The sequence below is a fragment of the Oncorhynchus nerka genome, linkage group LG9a, assembly GCF_034236695.1.
Source record: "Oncorhynchus nerka isolate Pitt River linkage group LG9a, Oner_Uvic_2.0, whole genome shotgun sequence".
NCBI lineage: Eukaryota > Metazoa > Chordata > Actinopteri > Salmoniformes > Salmonidae > Oncorhynchus > Oncorhynchus nerka.
In genome coordinates, this window is record NC_088404.1 from 12,677,374 (window position 1) to 12,701,644 (window position 24,271).

The window sequence follows — 24,271 nt, forward strand, 5'->3', positions numbered from 1 at the left end:
TCTATCCTGATTAACATGACATCCTTCTATGATATGATCAAACTAAGACAGTCACTGTCCTTTATTACAGATGGAGCCAAGCCCAAACCAAAGTAAGTTTTTAGATAGAATATGACAGACTGTGATTCAGGCCTCGTTTCAGTCTGTGAAGCTGAAACGTTACAGATTCCACAATAGAAATATCAAGGTCGTTTTCCGATTGAGCCGACATAGGCAGCTTCTTTGTTGTTGTAATATCGCAAAACAGAAGTGGCCGTGTCACCGCTACGGATTCCTGCTGACCTTGGCTCTTATAAGGATCATAGGCCGTTGACGAATATCCTCCATCTCCAGGTCACACCAGTTGAGGCCATTCTTGGTCATTTCTGCCTGGAGGACACTCCTCCAAGTGTTTCTGGGTGGCCCATTTTTTATTTTCCCCTGACAGATGATACGTTATATCATAAGTGATCTTGAAAGATCACGACATTTACTGAAATGCTCAAATTGAGATTATATATATATATATATATATATATACACACATTAGATACGCAATTTTCATTTCTATAGGTTTGTGCCAAATATCTCTGCACCAAAGATGCCTGATGGCGAGAAAGTGGATTTTGATGTAAGTTGAATCACATAAACACACACACACACCACAGGTGGTTGGTGGCACCTTAAATGGGGAGGACAGGCTCGTGGTAATGACTGGAGGGGAATCGGTGGAATGGTATCAAATACATCAAGCATATGGTTTGATGCCATTCCATTCGCTCCGTTCCCTCCATTGTTATGAGCCGTCCTCCCCTCAGCAGCCTCCGCTGACAAACACATCATGATTAGAAAACTAACTAACCATTTGTGACAGACTTGCCTCCAACTGTATCCTGTTAAGATGAAGCAAATGAGAGGTACAGAAAGTCCAGCGATGATGTCCAACTAAGGAAATGACTCTTTTCAGGGTGTATTACATGTATGTTGTCTTACCAAAACAAACTATTCCTATTACTTCATCTGATTCTTCTGTGTGGTGGTCAGGACATCCACAGGAAGCGTCAGGACAAGGACCTGTCTGAGCTCCAGTCTTTGATCGAGTCTCACTTTATCCAGAGGAAGAAGGAAGAAGAGGAGCTCATCAGTCTCGTCAACAGGATTGTGAGTTGGTGTTATTTTAAATGTTATTTTACTGTTCCTAGAAACATTGCAATGGGACACCTAACAACTTGGTCACTGAGTGTGCTCGTGTGTGCAGGAGAAACGTCGCGCAGAGAGGGCAGAGCAGCAGAGGGTTCGTGCAGAGAGGGAGAAGGAGAGGCAGGCCAGGGTTGCGGTGAGTCTTCTCCCCATTATGACACCTAGCTAATGTGTGTTCTATGCTGGAATTGAACCCACAACCTGTGTGTTGCATACTCTTATCAACTGACCCACACAGGATCACATTTGACTAATACAATATGACTTCTAATGGCTAACGGGGAAACAGATTGTGGATGTAATTTCTATGATAGATCTTGATAGATATTTATTCCCTAATGCTCCGTGTCTTTCTTCCCTAATGCTCCGTGTCTTTCTTCCCTAATGCTCCGTGTCTTTCTTCCCTAATGCTCAGTGTCTTTCTTCCCTAATGCCCCGTGTCTTTCTTCCCTAATGCTCAGTGTCTTTCTTCCCTAATGCTCAGTGTCTTTCTTCCCTAATGCCCCGTGTCTTTCTTCCCTAATGCTCAGTGTCTTTCTTCCCTAATGCCCCGTGTCTTTCTTCCCTAATGCCCCGTGTCTTTCTTCCCTAATGCCCCGTGTCTTTCTTCCCTAATGCTCCGTGTCTTTCTTCCCTAATGCTCAGTGTCTTTCTTCCCTAATGCTCCGTGTCTTTCTTCCCTAATGCCCCGTGTCTTTCTTCCCTAATGCCCCGTGTCTTTCTTCCCTAATGCTCCGTGTCTTTCTTCCCTAATGCTCCGTGTCTTTCTTCCCTAATGCTCCGTGTCTTTCTTCCCTAATGCTCAGTGTCTTTCTTCCCTAATGCTCAGTGTCTTTCTTCCCTAATGCTCAGTGTCTTTCTTCCCTAATGCTCAGTGTCTTTCTTCCCTAATGCCCCGTGTCTTTCTTCCCTAATGCCCCGTGTCTTTCTTCCCTAATGCTCCGTGTCTTTCTTCCCTAATGCTCCGTGTCTTTCTTCCCTAATGCTCCGTGTCTTTCTTCCCTAATGCTCCGTATGCAGGAGGAGAAGGACAGGAAGGAGGCAGAGGATCAGCGTAGGAAGCAGGATGATGACATCAAGAAGAAGAAGGCTCTCACCAACATGACCCACCAGTATGGAGGAATCCAGCAGAAGGTCAGTGGAATATTGTATCTTCAAAAACATTTTTTTTTTAAACAACACCCAGCGTATTCATTATCATATAGATATTGATAATAGTGTAACGGAAACATCAAGTAATGTGAGGCAATGAACAAAATATCTTTGAGAACAATGGTATTTGTGATGTTTCAATTCTCAGAGTGAAAACCGCAAAGGAGCCAAGAAACAGACAGAGAGAGAGAAGAAGAAGAAGATTCTTGCTGATCGAAGGAAACCTCTCAGCATCGACCATCTGAATGAGGACAAACTCAAGTATGACGTCATCGTTAATATTCAGAATTTGCCAGTCCTCAAGAAAAGCTGACCGTGTTATCATAATTATTTATGATGGTTTATGTCTGATGTTTTTTAGTTTATGACTGAACACATAACTATGTGAACGGTTCGAATGATGGACATTCTTCAGTGAGACAAGGGTTCTTTGGGGCAAGAACGTGTTCTGATCCACTGTTGCACCAACAGGGAGAAGGCCAGTGAGATGTGGCAGCGAATGATGGAGTTGGAGGCAGAGAAGTTTGACCTCAGTGAGAAACTCAAGAAACAGAAGTATGATGTAAGTTACCTAGACAACACACATGACAAACTCAAGAAACAGAAGTATGATGTAAGTTACCTAGACAACACACATGACAAACTCAAGAAACAGAAGTATGATGTAAGTTACCTAGACAACACACATGACAAACTCAATAAACAGAAGTATGATGTAAGTTACCTAGACAACACACACATGACAAACTCAAGAAACAGAAGTATGATGTAAGTTACCTAGACAACACACATGACAAACTCAAGAAACAGAAGTATGATGTAAGTTACCTAGACAACACACACATGACAAACTCAATAAACAGAAGTATGATGTAAGTTACCTAGACAACACACACATGACAAACTCAAGAAACAGAAGTATGATGTAAGTTACCTAGACAACACACATGACAAACTCAATAAACAGAAGTATGATGTAAGTTACCTAGACAACACACACATGACAAACTCAAGAAACAGAAGTATGATGTAAGTTACCTAGACAACACACACATGACAAACTCAAGAAACAGAAGTATGATGTAAGTTACCTAGACAACACACGACATACTCAATAAACAGAAGTATGATGGAGTCACCTTGACCTAACACAGAAACAAGTACACAACAGTCACCCTCAATGAAATATTTGAAATGAAATATTTTCCAGTATTTCTCAACAGCAGCAAGATTTTGGATGGGATCTGGTTGGTCAACCCTTTAGTATTGACTATCGTCTCAGGTCGTGTAGTCCTCTCTCAGTGTATTCTCTCACCTTGAGATCTCACCTTGAGTCTCTTCTTTCGGTTGGCAATGTGGGAGTGCCCAGGCAGTGGCTACATCAGAGGTGACCTACAGGTGAATTCTGAAGTCTACAGGGTCATCGGCAGGTTTCTGGGTTAATTTATCCTCTCAACCTCCCTGGGATCTGAGGAATACTGTGATATAGTCTTGTCTGCTTTCGACTGGCAATTAGAGGTCCCAGGGTTGTGGTCAATTCCATTTCAATTCAGAAAGTAAACGAAATTCCAAATGCACATTTTCCTCATTGAAAATCATTGAAGACACTTGGAATTTCAAATTACTTCCTGAATTAACCCCAATCCTGGTGGGTACATGAAAGGTGTACAACAAGTTCAACTAAAAGTGAATTATGTGGTCTATAGTATCATCACGTTCCTGGGTTTCTCTCCGATGGACTCCACCTGTACAGGTTTCCACCACAGTAACTAAAAGGTGTTGTCAAAGCTTACAGCAAGTCTTGTCCTTACAGATTAACCAGCTTCTCACCCGGGTCCAGGACCACCAGAGGTAAGTAACACAAAGGTTCAGGATTTTGGACTTTGAAGGACAAAGAAATTCGGAGTCGTGTTTATTAGGGTACAAAATTAAAAGAAAATGAAAACACGTAGACTAATAAACAGACAAGCATCTCTTATTGGACGAGTACAGAGTACAGTTTAGAACAGTTTCTTCCATGTTGTGCCTAATGAACAAGACCCAGCATTGTGGTTTTCATTTTAATTGGGCTGAGTCACTGGTTGCCATTCCATCAACAACTCAATTTCCCATCATTCCTTTCAAACTCTCAAGCAGGGATGGTCATTTAATGACCAGTGGAACAAACATTGATTGAAACCAAAGAAACAGCCATGACCATCACTTACACAGCCTATGTCCATCTGTGTGTGTGTGTCTCTGTGTGTGTGTGTCTGTGTGTCTCTGTGTGTCTGTGTGTGTGTGTGTCTCTGTGTGTGTGTGTCTGTGTGTCTCTGTGTGTGTGTGTGTCTGTCTGTGTGTGTCTGTGTGTCTCTGTGTGTCTGTGTGTCTCTGTGTGTCTGTGTGTCTCTGTGTGTGTGTGTCTCTGTGTGTCTCTGTGTGTGTGTGTGTCTCTGTGTCTCTGTGTGTCTCTGTGTGTGTGTGTGTCTCTGTGTGTGTGTGTGTGTCTCTGTGTGTCTCTGTGTGTCTCTGTGTGTCTCTGTGTGTGTGTGTGTCTCTGTGTGTGTGTGTGTCTCTGTGTGTGTGTGTCTCTGTGTGTGTGTGTGTCTCTGTGTGTGTGTGTGTGTGTGTGCATTGCATATGGCATGATCACTGCACGATAGATTGAAGACATTGTAAATGGGGAATATGTAAATTGCCAACATGGTCTGGTCTGAAATTACAGCACAATCAAACTATTTAATGATAAACATCAAGCCAAAAGAAGTAAAATCCCGTGTAACTGATGGACTGACAAACCATTAAACATATTCACCCTTGACCCAGAAGTGGACCACTTTTTCCGCCAGTCTCTGACTCCCCCTTGCATGAGAGGGAGTGAGAACAAGTGCACACTTCTGGGTGTAGCGTTAGACTCATAGTGCAGTGAAGTGCTGCAACAGGGACGTTCACTACTGGGCTTACGACCTGGCTGCCAAGTGATTCAGATTTCTTAACCCTGTCCTGACCCCTCAGCGCCAAAGGTCGAGGCAAGAAGACGGGCCGTGTGAGGTAAAGGAGCAGCCGCCATGGTCGAGGGCAGACAGCCATGACTGGAGATCGGCCCATGATGATAATGTGTCTGTATACGTGATGTTCATTGTTCCGTCTGGTATAACAGCAGACTGGATCACAAGTCAATAAAATGGCTCATTCAACCCTGGTACCACTTTTTGAGAATATACAGAATAAACCTGCCAATTCAAGTTAGACGTTGCCACACAATCCAGCCCTGCCTTTGCTACCAATAGTTTACCACATGGTATTGTGGGTATGACAACAAATTATCATTATCCCATAATCAATCTAGTTGGACAAATGACCTCATCAATACACTAGATATCTTAAAACCCATTTAGCGACAGACGTACGGTTGAGTCAAAATAACGTTGAAATCACAGAGAACATTGAAGTGTACGGTTCACAGCAGCATTATGGTGCTTTTTCAACCAACAAATAACACGTATTCTACGTCCGAGTGGCATTTCTCAGCTCTTTGTAAATATCAGCGACACAAATGAGAGATTGTTACCATGTAAGGACATTTTCAGCAGTAGCATAGACATGTGAGACAATAGATCAGCAAACATGATGAAGACAGACAATATTTACAAGTCTCAACATACATACATACATACATACATACCAGCAAGCCAGAAACTAGAGGAAACATCTTTAATGTAACTCCACATTATTCAGTAGGTAGACCTCACACGTTCATCAATATAATACTATACTTACATATGAAAGATCATTTTGGTGTGTGATGTGGTGCAGGTGAAGACTGATACTGTATAGGTCATGTCCATATAATACAATCTACAACTATTTTCAAATGTGCGTCCCCATTCTCCACTCATTACCAGAAGTGTTTGGTTGAAACTCCCTTCAGCCAAGGCTTACACCCATCCATTGCTTTTAAAACCATGACAGGGGAGTGTGGAAGTGACAACTTCAAGAGGATGGAGAATTGATGATACTCAATAAACACCAGTGTATTTCCAAGTTGGCCGTCTCTGCAGTCCAGGTAGGTTTGAGACAGAACAGGGTTCAGTGCTTATGGTCCATGTGGGGGGGCGGAGGTAGAGGCCCTCACCACATCTGTGTTTCTCTGATCTCAGCGATCACCTGACTGGCTTTCTGCAAGGCCTGCGGACACAGAGTGGAAAAGACAGTTTAGGTGAGCAAATTCATACAGAAACTAAACACCCCCGGTGACGTCAAAGCCAGAGGTCACAGTCACAATAGCTGCTACATTCAAGCAGCAGTTAGATCACGTTTGAAAGGGGTTAAAACACACTACCAAGCTTCTCATTTGTGGTGCTGGGAGTTATTGCCTCAAAAACACATCTGTCATATTTCAAACTCCCATAGTTCTGCAACTAATCCCAGGCCTGTACTTTGAGCATGTCTTCAGACTCAGTGAGCAGGTTCTACACACGTACATTGAGCATGTCTTCAGACTCAGTGAGCAGGTTCTACACACACACACCTGTACATTGAGCACGTCTTCAGACTCAGTGAGCAGGTTCTACACACACACCTGTACATTGAGCACGTCTTCAGACTCAGTGAGCAGGTTCTACACACACACCTGTACATTGAGCATGTCTTCAGACTCAGTGAGCAGGTTCTACACACACACCTGTACATTGAGCATGTCTTCAGACTCAGTGAGCAGGTTCTACACACACACCTGTATATTGAGCAAGTCTTCAGACTCAGTGAGCAGGTTCTACACACACACCTGTACATTGAGCATGTCTTCAGACTCAGTGAGCACGTTCTACACACACACCTGTACATTGAGCACGTCTTCAGACTCAGTGAGCACGTTCTACACACACACACCTGTACGTACATTGAGCATGTCTTCAGACTCAGTGAGCACGTTCCACACAAAACTGTACCTTGAGCATGTCTGCAGCTTCGTTGCGTCTCTGGGCCATGTCTTCAGACTCAGTGAGCAGGTCATCCAGCAGACCAGCCTTATACAGCTGCCCCACCAGCTCACTCTGCAGACTGTCCTTTACATGGTTCACCAGGAAGTGCATCACCGCCTTGGGCACGCTGCAGGAGGAAGTGCAGAGGGAGAGAGAAGTACACTGAGTGCACTAAACATTAGGAACACCTGCTCGTTCTATGATAGACTGACGCGGTGAAAGCTATGATCCCTTATCGATGTCACCTGTTAAATACATCAGTGTCGATGAAGGGGGGGGGGACAGGTTAAAATGGGGTTTTAAGCCTCGAGACATGGATTGTGTATGTGTGCCATTCAGAGGGTGAATGGACGAGACAAAATATTGAAGTGCCATTGAAAGCAGTATGGTAGTAGGTGCCAGGCGCACTGGTCTGAGTGTGTCAGGAACTGTAATGCTGGTGAGGTTTTTCACACAGTTTCCTGTGTGTATCAAGAATGGTCCACCGCCTCCAGGGTGGCGCAGTGGTTAAGGGCGCTGTACTGCAGCGCCAGCTGTGCCATCAGAGTCTCTGGGTTCGCGCCCAGGCTCTGTTGTAACCGGCCGCGACCGGGAGGTCCGTGGGGCGACGCACAATTGGCCTAGCGTCGTCCGGGTTAGGGAGGGCTTGGTCGGTGGGGATGTCCTTGTCTCATCGCGCACCAGCGACTCCTGTGGCGGGCCGGGCGCAGTGCGCGCTAACCAAGGTTGCCAGGTGCACGGTGTACCCTCCGACACATTGGTGCGGCTGGCTTCCGGGTTGGATGCGCGCTGTGTTAAGAAGCAGTACGGCTGGTTGGGTTGTGTATCGGAGGACGCATGACTTTCAACCTTCGTCTCTCCCGAGCCCGTACGGGAGTTGCAGCGATGAGACAAGATAGTAGCTACTACAACAATTGGATACCACGAAATTGGGGAGAAAAAGGGGTAAAAAAAATATATATATATATATAAAAAAAAAAAGAATGGTCCACCACCCAAAGGACATCCTGCCAACTTGACACAACTGTTCGAAGCATTGGAGTCAACATGGGCCAGCATCCCTGTGGAAATTCTTTCGACACCTTGTAGAGTCCATGCCCTGACGACGTGAGGCTGTTCTGAGATCAAAAGGGGTGCAAGTCAATATTATGAAGGTGTTCCTAATGTTTTGTCACTCAGTGTATAGAAAGGGTGGATTAGACAAGGAGTGTGAGGGGCAGAAATGATGACTTTATACATTTCTTCGAAGCAGGTGAAAAGGAAGAGGAGAGATTCAGATTGAGTGAAGTAGAACAACAAATAAAACAGGAAAACCATTTCAGAATATTATTTCTAGAATTCACAGGAGAGGGAGTCTAACAACAGGAAGTAGAAGCACAGCGGCCACCATACCTGTCCTGGATGTTTTTCCTGACGATGAGGAAATAGGACTTGATAAGCCTCTCGATGACCTCACAGTCCCTCTGCTCTCTGGCCGACAGCTTCCTGGAAACGGGAACAGGCTGGGGGGGGATACAAGGACAAAAACAGACCAATCACTGACAACTTAAAAAGTAATGTGGTTGCTTAGCATTAAAATCTTCTCTCAAACAGCCTAGAGATTATTCTTTTCGAATACGTTTTACTCCTAAGAATTAAGAGTTACGTCAGATGTTTTTGTATCATTATGTGGCAAAGCAGACAAAACATTACTACCCACCACATCCAGCAGGTTGACGGCGTGGCCCCTCTGAGGGCTGCCAGGGTTAGAGGTCTGGAGCATGGACTTGTCCCCGCCGACCCCCTCCTCTCCCTTCTTCAACATGCCCCTCCAGTTCCCTGTCCCTACATCCTGGTCTCCCTAGACAGACAGAACGGTTAGAGGTCAGTCTCCTTGAGATTAAAATCTCTTTTATAAGAGAGAACTTTTCAATAGAGCCACAATCATACATGTGTGACCATGCATTCCCAAAAAGCATGCCTCTCACCAGGCTATTACATCAGGAATGAAGGAACATCTACACAGTCATGTCTGTACATATACTGACTTTCTGGAAGAAATAGCTTTCTGACAGTGGCAGAGTCACATATTGTACCAAGACTTCCCTCCAGGGACCCTTCCTCTGTACAGAAGCACACATGCCGGGAGGAGATGTCAGATGGGAAATGTAGTTCACCCTCAGAGGGGTGGAAGGGGAATAGAGAAGGGGAACACAGAATTGTGTTACACAATTAGGGCCTTCAGCCTATAGGCTTGGGGTCAAGGGAGAGTGAGAGTGGCTTGGGGTCAAGGGCAATTCCATTTGAATTAGTTCTGAATTGAGGACTGCAAATTTTACTTAAAGTTAACTTCCTTAATTAACTGAATTGAAATGAAGCCCAACCCTGGTTGAGGTAAGATGCAGGCAGGCATTGAGTGACACAGGGACACACCTGGGGTCTTTCTCCTTCTGGGGGAGGAAGATCAGTGGGGGAGAGAGACTGAACACCTGGGCCCTTAAAGGACTAGAGAGAGTGCGAGCGAGAGAGACAGAGAGCAGAGTGTGAAAGACGAAGGAGTGAACAGAAGACTAGAGGGAATAAAAAGTAGCGGACAGACAATACACAGGGACATGTGTAGACTGGGAGCCGTAAAGACATATGGCTTCTAGCGCTGCTCTAAAGGGTAGACTGGGAGCCGTAAAGACATATGGCTTCTAGCGCTGCTCTAAAGGGTAGACTGGGAGCCGTAAAGACATATGGCTTCTAGTGCTGCTCTAAAGGGTAGACTGGGAGCCGTAAAGACATATGGCTTCTAGCGCTGCTCTAAAGGGTAGACTGGGAGCCATAAAGACATATGGCTTCTAGCGCTGCTCTGAAGGGTAGACGGAGCCATAAAGACATATGGCTTCTAGCGCTGCTCTAAAGGGTAGACTGGGAGCCGTAAAGCTGCTCTAAAGGGTAGACTGGGAGCCATAAAGACATATGGCTTCTAGCGCTGCTCTAAAGGGTAGACTGGGAGCCGTAAAGACATATGGCTTCTAGCGCTGCTCTAAAGGGTAGACTGGGAGCCGTAAAGACATATGGCTTCTAGCGCTGCTCTAAAGGGTAGACTGGGAGCCGTAAAGACATATGGCTTCTAGCGCTGCTCTAAAGGGTAGACTGGGAGCCGTAAAGACATATGGCTTCTAGCGCTGCTCTAAAGGGTAGACTGGAGCCATAAAGACATATGGCTTCTAGCGCTGCTCTAAAGGGTAGACTGGGAGCCATAAAGACATATGGCTTCTAGCGCTGCTCTAAAGGGTAGACTGGAGCCATAAAGACATATGGCTTCTAGCGCTGCTAAAGGGTAGACTGGAGCCATAAAGACATATGGCTTCTAGCGCTGCTCTAAAGGGTAGACTGGGAGCCATAAAGACATATGGCTTCTAGCGCTGCTCTAAAAGGGTAGACTGGGAGCCGTAAAGAAACAGTGAGAAAACTGTACTTTTTGTAGCAATCGATCCTAACCACGACAGTCTGTTACCTTATCCCGAGGAACAGACGAGGGTAGCTCTCTCATTCTGTTACGTCTCTGTTCCTATGACACACAACCACATGATATCATTAAGTACAACACTTCATATACTGTAGAATACAATTTAAAGAAGCAATTTCCAACTCTGAACAATGTTTCATACCTCTATGTTGTTGTTCATGAGGCCACAGGCATCAGCAAAGTCAGGGTGTTTGGTGTTAATATAGGCCAACTCGATGGCCACCAGGTTATGAACCTGAAAAGAAAGACAGGAAATGTGATTTGGTACACTTAAATCTATGGGGTTTATGGGTTATTGTAGTGAATCAGAGAGCATTTAAAAACATTTATAATGTCTTATTCATGCAAATGATTCTAAAGTGTAAGCAAAAACACTCACCATCTCATTGGTGACTGGTAACCTTTTCCTGAGGAGGGATGTGACCACTTCTACTATGGCATCATGGAGCTTAGGAAATCTCAACAGCTCCTAGAGAGAATAAACACAAATTCAACAAATTAACAAGGCACACCTGTTCATTGAAATGCATTCCAGGTGACTACCTCATGAAGCTGGTTGAGAGAATGCCAAGTGTGCAAAGCTGTCATCAAGGCAAAGGGTGGCTACTTTGAATTCTCAAATATATTTTGATTTGTTTACTTCATGATTCCATGTGTTATTTCATAGTTTTGATGTCTTCACTATTATTCTACAACATAGAAAGCAGTACAAATACAGTAAAACCCTGGAATTAGGTGTGTCCACACAAGTACCACTCAGAAGTTACACATACATAAACTTAAAAAAAGAAACACCCCTTTTTCAGGACCCTGTCTTTCAAAGATAATTGGTAAAAATCCAATTAACTTCACAGATCTTCATTGTAAAGGGTTTAAACACCGTTTGCCATGCTTGTTCAATGAACCATAAACAATTAATGAACATGCACCTGTGGAACGGTCGTTAAGACACGAACAGCTTACAGACGGTAGGCAATTAAGGTCACAATTATGAAAACTTAGGACACTAAAGAGGCCTTTCTACTGACTGAAAAACACCAAAAGAAAGATGCCCAGGGTCCCTGCTCATCTGCGTGAACTTGCCTTACATCATGCTGCAAGGAGGCATGAGGACTGCAAATGTGGATCTAGTATCTTAGAAACGGTTGCCCTCCTGGGATTTTCACGCACGACAGTGTCTGCGGTTTACCGAGAATGGTGAGGAAAAAAACATAAAACACTTCCAGTCATCGACAGTCCTGTGGGCGAAAACAGCTTGTTGATGGTCGAAGGAGAACGGCAAGAATCATGCTAACACCTTCTAGATGATAGCAGGGTGAACAGGCCATGGCTCGTGTGGGTGAGGTCCTTGATGATATTCGTGGCCTTCCTGTGACATCGGGTGCTGGAGATGTCCTGGAGGGCAGGAAGTGTGCCACCGGTGATGCGTTGAGCAGACCTCACCACCCTCTGGAGAACACTGCGGTTGCATGCGGTGCCGTACCAGGCGGTGATACAGTCCGACAGGATTCTCTCAACGGTGCATCTGTAGAAGCTTGGCTGTGGTCAATGAACAGCATTATTACATAGGTATTGTTGTGGGACTAGAGTGTCTGGTAAGGTGGAGGCGATATGGTCCTTAACTTGCCTCTCAAAGCACTTCATGACAGAAGTGAGTTCTTTGGGGCGATAGTCATTTAGTTCAGTTACCTTCGCTTTCTTCGGTACAGGAACAGTGGTGGACATCTTGAAGCAAGTGGGGACAACAGACTGGGATAGAGAGAGATTGAATATGTTCGTAAACACTTATGCTCGGAGGACACGACTTGGGATGCTGTCTGGGCCTGTAGCCTCGTGTGGATTAACTTCTTGGTGACAGGGGCCAGTATTTTCACATCCGGATGAAATACATGCCCAAATTCAACTGCCTGCTACTCATCCCCAGAAGATAAGATATGCATATTATTAGTAGATTTGGAAAGAAAACACTCTGAATTTTCTAAAACTGTTTGAATCATGTCTGTGAGTATAACAGAACTTATGTAGCAGGTGAAACCCCGAGGACAAATCATTCAGATTCTTGTTTTTTTTTAAGTCACTCCCCTTTTCAATGGGTTTTCATTTGTAATCCAGATTTCTAAGGGACGTAAATAAATGGACATTTTGGATATATATCGACAGAATTAATCGAACAAAAGGACCATTTGTGATGTTTATGGGACATATTGGAGTGCCAACAGAAGAAACTCGTCAAAGGTAATCATGAATTATATTTTTATTTCTGCGTTTTGTGTCGCGCCTGCAGGGTTGAAATATGCTTTTCTCTCTTTGTTTACGGAGGTGCTATCCTCAGATAATAGCATCGTTTGCTTTCGCCGAAAAGCCTTTTTGAAATCTGACATGTTGGCTGGATTCACAACAAGTGCAGCTTTAATATGGTATTTTACATGTGTGATTTCACAAAAGTTGGATTTTTATAGTAATTTATTTGAATTTGGCGCTCTGCATTTTCACTGGCTTTTGACTGAATTTCTGGTAAGTGACCACCGATCTAATATCCAAAAGTTATTTCCGGCTGTATATAATAATACAAGAAACATTGAAGAAATAATGTAAGAAATAACAATTTAAAAAATGAAATACTGCAAAGTTGGCTAGGATCTAGGAACAAGGCGACTGTGTCTGTCGGCCACCATCTTGCTAAAACAGAGTGTACTTACGTGTGTGTGTGTGTGTGTGTGTGTGTGTGTGTCCCTCTACCTGTGTGCTGTAGTTGCTGCAGTGCTGGATGATCCTCTGCATCTCTTCGTGAACCAGCTCCACACAGCGCAGGCTGGGCTCCTCCAGTCTCTTCACCTGTCTCTTCACCAGCAGCTCAAATGACACCTCAGGCACAAACAGGGCTGGCCGCGGGCCCTACAGAGAGAGAGAGAGAGAGAGAGACATTACCCAGCAGTCTCTGGCTAACACACAACTCACAGTTAGGAAGAATATTTAATTGTTCATTTTCTTGAGAGAAGGTAAAGGTGTCTTTTTCTGCTTTGAACTCAAGCTAAAATAACAAGTTCACCCCTTAAACAGATGTGTCAAACTGATCGTCAAAACACTGAACATTGCATCATTGTACTTGAAATGAACATGGATCCCAACAAATGTGAGGCTGTACGTAACCAGTAGCATACAACTCACTGTAGCGTTCCTAATAGCTGTTAGCACGTCTATGGTGGTCAGACCTCCCAGTGGGTCGACGGACTCCAGCGTCCGACCAAAGGTCTCATGGAAAATATAACAGATTCGTGCTCCACCACACCTGGAAGAGGAGAAAAACAACGTCTTAAGGTTCTATCGCCATTTGTCAAATTTGAGTTTACAGCCTTGTTCTTACTATATAGTACTCTAAAAGCCCCAATTGTTATGTAAAAAATAATTATATATATATATATAAATTTGCTGACACCATTAAAACCAATGAGGTTTCGGAACTTTAAAGCCAATTATCTCAGAATCCTCTTTTAGTAGATAGAACGTTGAAGTCCCAAGCTCTAGATTTGTAACTGAAAGAACAAAGTAGTAGGCTAGCTAATCTACCTCCTACACAGGTGTATGTGCTCCCGAGTGGCGCAGCGCTCTAAGGCACTGCATCTCAGTGCAAGAGGCGTCACTACAGTCCCTGGTTCGAATCTAGGCTCTATCACATCCGGCCGTGATTGGGAGTCGCATAGGGCGCACAATTGGCCGAAGCGTCGTCTGGGTTTGGCCAGGCTGGGACGTCATTTGTTCTTAACTGACTTGCCTAGTTAAATAAATGTTAAATAAAAACTGGAAAAGCTCCCAATTGTTTGATTGTGATGCTCAATTTGTACTGGTGCCACCTTCTGGCAATTAGTAGAGGTGCCACCTTCTGGCAATTAGTAGAGGTGCCACCTTCTGGCAATTAGTAGAGGTGCCACCTTCTGGCAATTAGTAGAGGTGCCACCTTCTGGCAATTAGTAGAGGTGCCACCTTCTGGCAATTAGTAGAGGTGCCACCTTCTGGCAATTAGTAGAGGTGCCACCTTCTGGCAATTAGTAGAGGTGCCACCTTCTGGCAATTAGTAGAGGTGCCACCTTCTGGCAATTAGTAGAGGTGCCACCTTCTGGCAATTAGTAGAGGTGCTAGGATGTTTGGAAGAGGTTCATTCCATCCTTCCTAATTTTCTCTTCAAATAAATTAACAAAATACTAAAGAGTAGGAATTCACACCTTTGAGGGTGGGGGGGAAAGAATATAAGTTGCTCACAGTTCTGTTGTCTCTATGTACTTAGCGGTGCCCTCGATAGTGTGGCAGTACTCTGCGGCGAACTTGGTGATGAGCTGCAGCAGAGTAGAGCTCTGGTCCTCTACAGGTTCACCGTAGCTACTCAGCAGGGACTGGTACTGGGCCGCCAGCACATTGATACGAGTCTTCAGCTCCGGGAGACAGTCTCTAATGTGATGCATCAACAACCTGGCAACGAGGAGGAGAAGAGCGTGAAGTTAGAAATAAGGAAAGGGCTACAGACAGCATGATAGCCATCCACAACGAAAGGAACTTTGCTAGTTGCTTAGAGGGACATTACACTTCAAAATCAGAAGTTGGTCAAATGTTTTCAAACCTCAAAAGTTGTCTTCTGTTGAAGACTTGTTTGCTGAATACATTTCTATTTTCATACCTGTTCAACGTTCTGGCTAAGTATTTGGTTCCATTTCTGCTGGCGAGGGAGGGGTACTTCTTCTGTAGAAAGGCATATTCATCACGAATGGCGTTTGCCACGGTCTTCTTATTGTTGATGTCAAGCTGACTCCTTGGAAAATGAATGAAGGTAATAAACTGTGAGATTTATTTTTATGACATTGTAGTGTTAAAGAACATTGTAAACAAAACGTGAAAAGGAATGCTTGGCCCTCTTTCCATTTTGATCTTGAGGGACTGTTGGCTTCTAGAAACCTTTGATGCACGAGGAGGCAATCCTCTCCCTTTAAAATATATACAGGATTTTCAAGAAGGCTGAAGTCTTGCTCTATTCAACATGTTAGAGACTGAAGTGTATTGTGTAAAGGTGCAGACCTGTTGACCACTCCTATGAGGCCCAGTTTGACAGGGATGACCCGACCCATCAGTACGTCCATGGCATCTGTCCCAGCATCCATTAGGTCCAGTTTGGTCACCACAGCCAACGTCCTCCTGCCTACACACAGCAGAACCCATATTCATAAAATAATCAGAATAGGAGTGATGATATGATCTAGGATCAGGCCCTCCCTGCTTGGAGAAATTCCAGGTAAAAAACAGTTAACCAAGGAGTTTATAGTAGGTAACCAAGGGGTTTATAGTAGAGGGTGTATCCTACACCCAGGTAACAAAGGGGTTTATAGTAGGTAACCAAGGGGTTTATAGTAGGTAACCAAGGGGTTTATAGTAGGCGGTGTATCCTATACCCAGGTAACCAAGGGGTTTATAGTAGGTAACCAAGGGGTTTATAGTAGGCAGTGTATCGTACACCCAGGTAACCAAGGGGTTTATAGTAGGCCGTGTATCCTACACCCAGGTAACCAAGGGGTTTATTGTAGAGGGTGTATCCTACACCCAGGTAACCAAGGGGTTTATAGTAGGCGGTGTATCCTACACCCAGGTAACCAAGGGATTTATAGTAGAGGCTGTATCCTACACCCAGGTAACCGAAGGGTTTATAGTAGGCGGTGTATCCTACACCCAGGTAACCAAGGGGTTTATAATAGGTAACCAAGGGGTTTATAGTAGGCGGTGTATCCTACACCCAGGTAACCAAGGGGTTTATAGTAGGTAACCAAGGAGTTTATAGTAGGTAACCAACGAGTTTATAGTAGGTAAACAAGGGGCGTATAGTAGGCGGTGTATCCTACACCCAGGTAACCAAGGGGTTTATAGTAGGCGGTGTATCCTACACCCAGGTAACCAAGGGGTTTATAGTCGGCGGTGTATCCTACACCCAGGTAACCAAGGGGTTTATAGTCGGCGGTGTATCCTACATCCAGGTAACCAAGGGGTTTATAGTAGGCGGTGTATCCTACACCCAGGTAACCAAGGGGTTTATAGTAGAGGGTGTATCCTACACCCAGGCAACCAAGGGGTTTATAGTAGAGGGTGTATCCTACACCCAGGTAACCAAGGGGTTTATAGTAGGCGGTGTATCCTACACCCAGGTAACCAAGGGGTTTATAGTAGGCGGTGTATCGTACACCCAGATAACCAAGGGGTTTATAGTAGGCCGTGTATCCTACACCCAGGTAACCAAGGGGTTTATTGTAGAGGGTGTATCCTACACCCAGGTAACCAAGGGGTTTATAGTAGGCGGTGTATCCTACACCCAGGTAACCAAGGGATTTATAGTAGAGGCTGTATCCTACACCCAGGTAACCGAAGGGTGTATAGTAGGCGGTGTATCCTACACCCAGGTAACCAAGGGGTTTATAATAGGTAATCAAGGAGTTTATAGTAGGTAAACAAGGGGCTTATAGTAGGCGGTGTATCCTACACCCAGGTAACCAAGGGGTTTATAGTCGGCGGTGTATCCTACACCCAGGTAACCAAGGGGTTTATAGTCGGCGGTGTATCCTACATCCAGGTAACCAAGGGGTTTATAGTAGGCGGTGTATCCTACATCCAGGTAACCAAGGGGTTTATAGTAGGCGGTGTATCCTACACCCAGGTAACCAAGGGGTTTATAGTAGGCGGTGTATCCTACACCCAGGTAACCAAGGGGTTTATAGTCGGCGGTGTATCCTACACCCAGGTAACCAAGGGGTTTATAGTCGGCGGTGTATCCTACATCCAGGTAACCAAGGGGTTTATAGTAGGCGGTGTATCCTACACCCAGGTAACCAAGGGGTTTATAGTAGAGGGTGTATCCTACACCCAGGCAACCAAGGGGTTTATAGTAGAGGGTGTATCCTACACCCAGGTAACCAAGGGGTTTATAGTAGGCGGTGTATCCTACACCCAGGTAACCAAGGGGTTTATAGTAGGCGGTGTATCGTACACCCAGATAACCAAGGGGTTTATAGTAGGCCGTGTATCCTACACCCAGGTAACCAAGGGGTTTATTGTAGAGGGTGTATCCTACACCCAGGTAACCAAGGGGTTTATAGTAGGCGGTGTATCCTACACCCAGGTAACCAAGGGATTTATAGTAGAGGCTGTATCCTACACCCAGGTAACCGAAGGGTGTATAGTAGGCGGTGTATCCTACACCCAGGTAACCAAGGGGTTTATAATAGGTAATCAAGGAGTTTATAGTAGGTAAACAAGGGGCTTATAGTAGGCGGTGTATCCTACACCCAGGTAACCAAGGGGTTTATAGTCGGCGGTGTATCCTACACCCAGGTAACCAAGGGGTTTATAGTCGGCGGTGTATCCTACATCCAGGTAACCAAGGGGTTTATAGTAGGCGGTGTATCCTACATCCAGGTAACCAAGGGGTTTATAGTAGGCCGTGTATCCTACACCCAGGTAACCAAGGGGTTTATTGTAGAGGGTGTATCCTACACCCAGGTAACCAAGGGGTTTATAGTTAGCGGTGTATCCTACACCCAGGTAACCAAGGGATTTATAGTAGAGGCTGTATCCTACACCCAGGTAACCGAAGGGTTTATAGTAGGCGGTGTATCCTACACCCAGGTAACCAAGGGGTTTATAATAGGTAACCAAGGGGTTTATAGTAGGCGGTGTATCCTACACCCAGGTAACCAAGGGGTTTATTGTAGAGGGTGTATCCTACACCCAGGTAACCAAGGGGTTTATAGTAGGCGGTGTATCCTACACCCAGGTAACCAAGGGATTTATAGTAGAGGCTGTATCCTACACCCAGGTAACCGAAGGGTGTATAGTAGGCGGTGTATCCTACACCCAGGTAACCAAGGGGTTTATAATAGGTAATCAAGGAGTTTATAGTAGGTAAACAAGGGGCTTATAGTAGGCGGTGTATCCTACACCCAGGTAACCAAGGGGTTTATAGTCGGCGGTGTATCCTACACCCAGGTAACCAAGGGGTTTATAGTCGGCGGTGTATCCTACATCCAGGTAACCAAGGGGTTTATAGTAGGCGGTGTATCCTACATCCAGGTAACCAAGGGGTTTATAGTAGGCCGTGTATCCTACACCCAGGTAACCAAGGGTTTATTGTAGAGGGTGTATCCTACACCCAGGTAACCAAGGGGTTTATAGTTAGCGGTGTATCCTACACCCAGGTAACCAAGGGATTTATAGTAGAGGCTGTATCCTACACCCAGGTAACCGAAGGGTTTATAGTAGGCGATGTATCCTACACCCAGGTAACCAAGGGGTTTATAATAGGTAACCAAGGGGTTTATAGTAGGCGGTGTATCCTACACCCAGGTAACCAAGGGGTTTATAGTAGGTAACCAAGGAGTTTATAGTAGGTAACCAAGGAGTTTATAGTAGGTAAACAAGGGGCGTATAGTAGGCGGTGTATCCTACACCCAGGTAACCAAGGGGTTTATAGTAGGCGGTGTATCCTACACCCAGGCAACCAAGGGGTTTATAGTAGAGGGTGTATCCTACACCCAGGTAACCAAGGGGTTTATAGTAGGCGGTGTATCCTACACCCAGGTAACCAAGGGGTTTATAGTAGGCGGTGTATCCTACACCCAGGTAACCAAGGGATTTATAGTAGAGGCTGTATCCTACACCCAGGTAACCGAAGGGTGTATAGTAGGCGGTGTATCCTACACCCAGGTAACCAAGGGGTTTATAATAGGTAATCAAGGAGTTTATAGTAGGTAAACAAGGGGCTTATAGTAGGCGGTGTATCCTACACCCAGGTAACCAAGGGGTTTATAGTCGGCGGTGTATCCTACACCCAGGTAACCAAGGGGTTTATAGTCGGCGGTGTATCCTACATCCAGGTAACCAAGGGGTTTATAGTAGGCGGTGTATCCTACATCCAGGTAACCAAGGGGTTTATAGTAGGCCGTGTATCCTACACCCAGGTAACCAAGGGGTTTATTGTAGAGGGTGTATCCTACACCCAGGTAACCAAGGGGTTTATAGTTAGCGGTGTATCCTACACCCAGGTAACCAAGGGATTTATAGTAGAGGCTGTATCCTACACCCAGGTAACCGAAGGGTTTATAGTAGGCGGTGTATCCTACACCCAGGTAACCAAGGGGTTTATAATAGGTAACCAAGGGGTTTATAGTAGGCGGTGTATCCTACACCCAGGTAACCAAGGGGTTTATAGTAGGTAACCAAGGAGTTTATAGTAGGTAACCAAGGAGTTTATAGTAGGTAAACAAGGGGCGTATAGTAGGCGGTGTATCCTACACCCAGGTAACCAAGGGGTTTATAGTAGGCGGTGTATCCTACACCCAGGTAACCAAGGGGTTTATAGTCGGCGGTGTATCCTACACCCAGGTAACCAAGGGGTTTATAGTCGGCGGTGTATCCTACATCCAGGTAACCAAGGGGTTTATAGTAGGCGGTGTATCCTACACCCAGGTAACCAAGGGTTTATAGTAGAGGGTGTATCGTACACCCAGGCAACCAAGGGTTTATAGTAGAGGGTGTATCCTACACCCAGGTAACCAAGGGGTTTATAGTAGGCGGTGTATCCTACACCCAGGTAACCAAGGGGTTTATAGTAGGCGGTGTATCGTACACCCAGATAACCAAGGGGTTTATAGTAGGCCGTGTATCCTACACCCAGGTAACCAAGGGGTTTATTGTAGAGGGTGTATCCTACACCCAGGTAACCAAGGGGTTTATAGTAGGCGGTGTATCCTACACCCAGGTAACCAAGGGATTTATAGTAGAGGCTGTATCCTACACCCAGGTAACCGAAGGGTGTATAGTAGGCGGTGTATCCTACACCCAGGTAACCAAGGGGTTTATAGTAGGTAACCAAGGAGTTTATAGTAGGTAACCAAGGAGTTTATAGTAGGTAAACAAGGGGCGTATAGTAGGCGGTGTATCCTACACCCAGGTAACCAAGGGGTTTATAGTAGGCGGTGTATCCTACACCCAGGTAACCAAGGGGTTTATAGTCGGCGGTGTATCCTACACCCAGGTAACCAAGGGGTTTATAGTCGGCGGTGTATCCTACATCCAGGTAACCAAGGGGTTTATAGTAGGCGGTGTATCCTACACCCAGGTAACCAAGGGGTTTATAGTAGAGGGTGTATCCTACACCCAGGCAACCAAGGGGTTTATAGTAGAGGGTGTATCCTACACCCAGGTAACCAAGGGGTTTATAGTAGGCGGTGTATCCTACACCCAGGTAACCAAGGGGTTTATAGTAGGCGGTGTATCGTACACCCAGATAACCAAGGGGTTTATAGTAGGCCGTGTATCCTACACCCAGGTAACCAAGGGGTTTATTGTAGAGGGTGTATCCTACACCCAGGTAACCAAGGGGTTTATAGTAGGCGGTGTATCCTACACCCAGGTAACCAAGGGATTTATAGTAGAGGCTGTATCCTACACCCAGGTAACCGAAGGGTGTATAGTAGGCGGTGTATCCTACACCCAGGTAACCAAGGGGTTTATAATAGGTAATCAAGGAGTTTATAGTAGGTAAACAAGGGGCTTATAGTAGGCGGTGTATCCTACACCCAGGTAACCAAGGGGTTTATAGTCGGCGGTGTATCCTACATCCAGGTAACCAAGGGGTTTATAGTAGGCGGTGTATCCTACATCCAGGTAACCAAGGTATCCTACACCCAGGTAACCAAGGGGTTTATTGTAGAGGGTGTATCCTACACCCAGGTAACCAAGGGGTTTATAGTAGGCGGTGTATCCTACACCCAGGTAACCAAGGGATTTATAGTAGAGGCTGTATCCTACACCCAGGTAACCGAAGGGTGTATAGTAGGCGGTGTATCCTACACCCAGGTAACCAAGGGGTTTATAATATGTAACCAAGGGGTTTATAGTAGGCGGTGTATCCTACACCCAGGTAACCAAGGGGTTTATAATAGGTAAACAAGGGGCTTATAGTAGGCAGTGTATCCTACACCCAGGTAACCAAGGGGTTTATAGTAGGCGGTGTATCCTACACCCATGTAACCAAGGGGTTTATAGTCGGCGGTGTATCCTACACCCAGGTAACCAAGGGGTTTATAGTCGGCGGTGTATCCTACACCCAGGTAACCAAGGGGTTTATAGTCGGCGGTGTAACCAAGGGGTTTATAGTAGGCGGTGTATCTTACATCCAGGTAACCAAGGGGTTTATAGTAGAGGGTGTATCCTACACCCAGGCAACCAAGGGGTTTATAGTAGGCGGTGTATCCTACACCCAGGTAACCAAGGGGTTTATAGTCGGCGGTGTATCCTACACCCAGGTTACCAAGGGGTTTAAAGTAGGCGGTGTATCCTACACCCAGGTTACCAAGGGGTTTATAGTAGGCGGTGTATCCTACACCCAGGTAACCAAGGAGTTTATAGTAGGCAGTGTATCCTACACCCAGGTAACCAAGGAGTTTATAGTAGGCGGTGTATCCTACACCCAGGTAACCAAGGGGTTTATAGTAGGCGGTGTATCCTACACCCAGGTAACCAAGGAGTTTATAGTAGGCGGTGTATCCTACACCCAGGTAACCAAGGGGTTTATAGTAGGCGGTGTATCCTACACCCAGGTTACCAAGGGGTTTATAGTAGGCGGTGTATCCTACACCCAGGTAACCAAGGGGTTTATAGTAGGCGGTGTATCCTACACCCAGGTAACCAAGGGGTTTATAGTCGGCGGTGTATCCTACACCCAGGTTACCAAGGGGTTTATAGTAGGCGGTGTATCCTACACCCAGGTTACCAAGGAGTTTATAGTAGGCGGTGTATGCCATGGCATGTCTGACATAAGGATTAAAGGACTTTGAGAAACCACTGTAGGAGACAGCCAACTGAGATCAACAGAGAGAGAGCAGGAGAGAGAGCGTATGGAACAGAGACAAAGACCGAGAGACAGACAGTCAGCTACACACAAAAGAGAAGAAATTGATAGCGGGAGAAAGGTGTTTACCGTCAGGGTCGACCTCACGGGCCACTTTGAGGGCCTCTGAGGTGGCCATGTCTGTGTTGGCAGCAGTCACAGCCAAGATGATGGAGTTGGGGTTAGAGATGTGCTTCACGATCAAGTCTTTGATCTGCACCTCGATGTCTTTGGGCTGGTCTCCCACCGGCACCTGGGCAGACATACACACTGTCAACGTAGCCTGCCCATTTCATATTTCAAACCACACTTGGGGTTCTGTCTCCTTCAATGTTCAGTGAACCATGCTGGCAACATGAATAACCTCGCCTGAGCTCTGAAGACATGAATTAGCTCCCCAGAGGTAATGCCTTGGCTTTAGCTCAGCAGACGAAGTACGTTTTGAGCATTTTGATTTGAAATAAAAACATTTCTTTGTGTGTACCTTTGTGATACCTGGCAGATCCACCAGTGTGAGGTTGACTACGTGAGGGGAGAAGATCTTCAGGTGTATGGGTTCATCCGTGATTCCCTGGAAGAAGACAAACACAAATGTCACTTCAGCAGTTGGTAATGATAACATGTGTTTGACATTGTTTGGGACCATCTTCGCACTAAATGATTTTTGTTGTTGACATGTGTATTTATTATGGATCCCCATTGGTTGTTGCCAAGGCAGCAGCTACTCTTCCTGGGGTCCAAACACACCAAAACATCCACATTACATATAAAAACAGTGAACTATGTTTATACTGAATGAACTAAAGATAAAACAGTCCATCATATAACATCTCTATACCACCACATATCCACAGCATGTTCAATACCACCATACAACAATATAACAATGTGTCCTGATGCATCTGACCTTTGTGGGTGTCTCTTCACAGTCCCTGTTGTTCCAGAAGGTGTATTTAAAAAAACAAACATCTGATTGTACTGATGGCATCAGTTACCTGATGTGGAATAGAGTTCCATGTAGTCATGGCTCTACGTAGTACTGTGGAATAGAGTTCCATGTAGTCATGGCTCTATGTAGTACTGTGGAATAGAGTTCCATGTAGTCACGTCTCTATGTTATACTGTGGAATAGAGTTCCATGTAGTCATGGCTCTATGTATTACTGTGGAATAGAGTTCCATGTAGTCATGGCTCTATGTAGTACTGTGGAATAGAGTTCCATGTAGTCACGTCTCTATGTTATACTGTGGAATAGAGTTCCATGTAGTCATGGCTCTATGTTATACTGTGGAATAGAGTTCCATGTAGTCATGGCTCTATGTAGTACTGTGGAATAGAGTTCCATGTAGTCATGGCTCTATGTTATACTCTGGAATAGAGTTCCATGTAGTCATGGCTCTATGTAGTACTGTGGAATAGAGTTCCATGTAGTCATGGCTCTATGTAGTACTGTGGAATAGAGTTCCATGTAGTCACGTCTCTATGTCATTCTGTGGAATAGAGTTCCATGTAGTCATGGCTCTATGTAGTCATGGCTCTATGTAGTACTGTGGAATAGAGTTCCAT

The 24,271-nt window shown here is 45.2% G+C and overlaps 2 protein-coding genes across 5 annotated transcripts in view; one reads left to right on the top strand and one right to left on the bottom strand.

Annotated features, from left to right (window-relative positions):
• LOC115115109 (troponin T, cardiac muscle isoforms-like) lies at window positions 1–5,507 on the top strand. The gene is made up of 9 exons (XM_029643590.2): window positions 1–92; window positions 553–610; window positions 1,024–1,140; window positions 1,238–1,315; window positions 2,200–2,313; window positions 2,480–2,592; window positions 2,803–2,893; window positions 4,145–4,182; window positions 5,326–5,507. Exons 1-9 carry the CDS (start codon window positions 16–18, stop codon window positions 5,363–5,365), a joined length of 726 nt encoding a protein of 241 aa, XP_029499450.2. The 5' UTR covers window positions 1–15; the 3' UTR covers window positions 5,366–5,507.
• LOC115115107 (dynamin-1-like protein) overlaps window positions 4,231–24,271 on the bottom strand; it is a 26,440-nt gene continuing 6,399 nt past the window's right edge. For 3 of the 4 annotated variants that reach the window (XM_065022332.1, XM_065022330.1, XM_065022331.1), the window contains 14 exons: window positions 23,190–23,276; window positions 22,796–22,958; window positions 15,853–15,973; window positions 15,458–15,589; window positions 15,046–15,252; window positions 13,957–14,077; window positions 13,528–13,683; window positions 11,168–11,257; window positions 10,931–11,023; window positions 10,777–10,830; window positions 8,992–9,132; window positions 8,685–8,794; window positions 7,260–7,419; window positions 4,231–6,498 (listed from right to left, as the gene is read on the bottom strand). In XM_065022332.1, the coding sequence (XP_064878404.1) occupies window positions 6,442–6,498; window positions 7,260–7,419; window positions 8,685–8,794; window positions 8,992–9,132; window positions 10,777–10,830; window positions 10,931–11,023; window positions 11,168–11,257; window positions 13,528–13,683; window positions 13,957–14,077; window positions 15,046–15,252; window positions 15,458–15,589; window positions 15,853–15,973; window positions 22,796–22,958; window positions 23,190–23,276 (1,692 nt within the window). In that variant the 3' untranslated portion in view covers window positions 4,231–6,441. Of the gene's footprint in view, window positions 6,499–7,259; window positions 7,420–8,684; window positions 8,795–8,991; window positions 9,133–9,153; window positions 9,777–10,776; window positions 10,831–10,930; window positions 11,024–11,167; window positions 11,258–13,527; window positions 13,684–13,956; window positions 14,078–15,045; window positions 15,253–15,457; window positions 15,590–15,852; window positions 15,974–22,795; window positions 22,959–23,189; window positions 23,277–24,271 lie in introns of those variants that run through there. The other variant, XM_065022333.1, reaches the window with a different exon arrangement.

Coding starts and splice junctions, on each gene's coding strand:
- LOC115115109 (XM_029643590.2), top strand. CDS start 16: ATGACATCCTTCTATGATATGATCAAACTAAGACAGTCACTGTCCTTT. Junction 93..552: donor GGAGCCAAGCCCAAACCAAA/GTAAGTTTTTAG, acceptor TCATTTCTATAG/GTTTGTGCCAAATATCTCTG. Junction 2,894..4,144: donor TCAAGAAACAGAAGTATGAT/GTAAGTTACCTA, acceptor TTGTCCTTACAG/ATTAACCAGCTTCTCACCCG.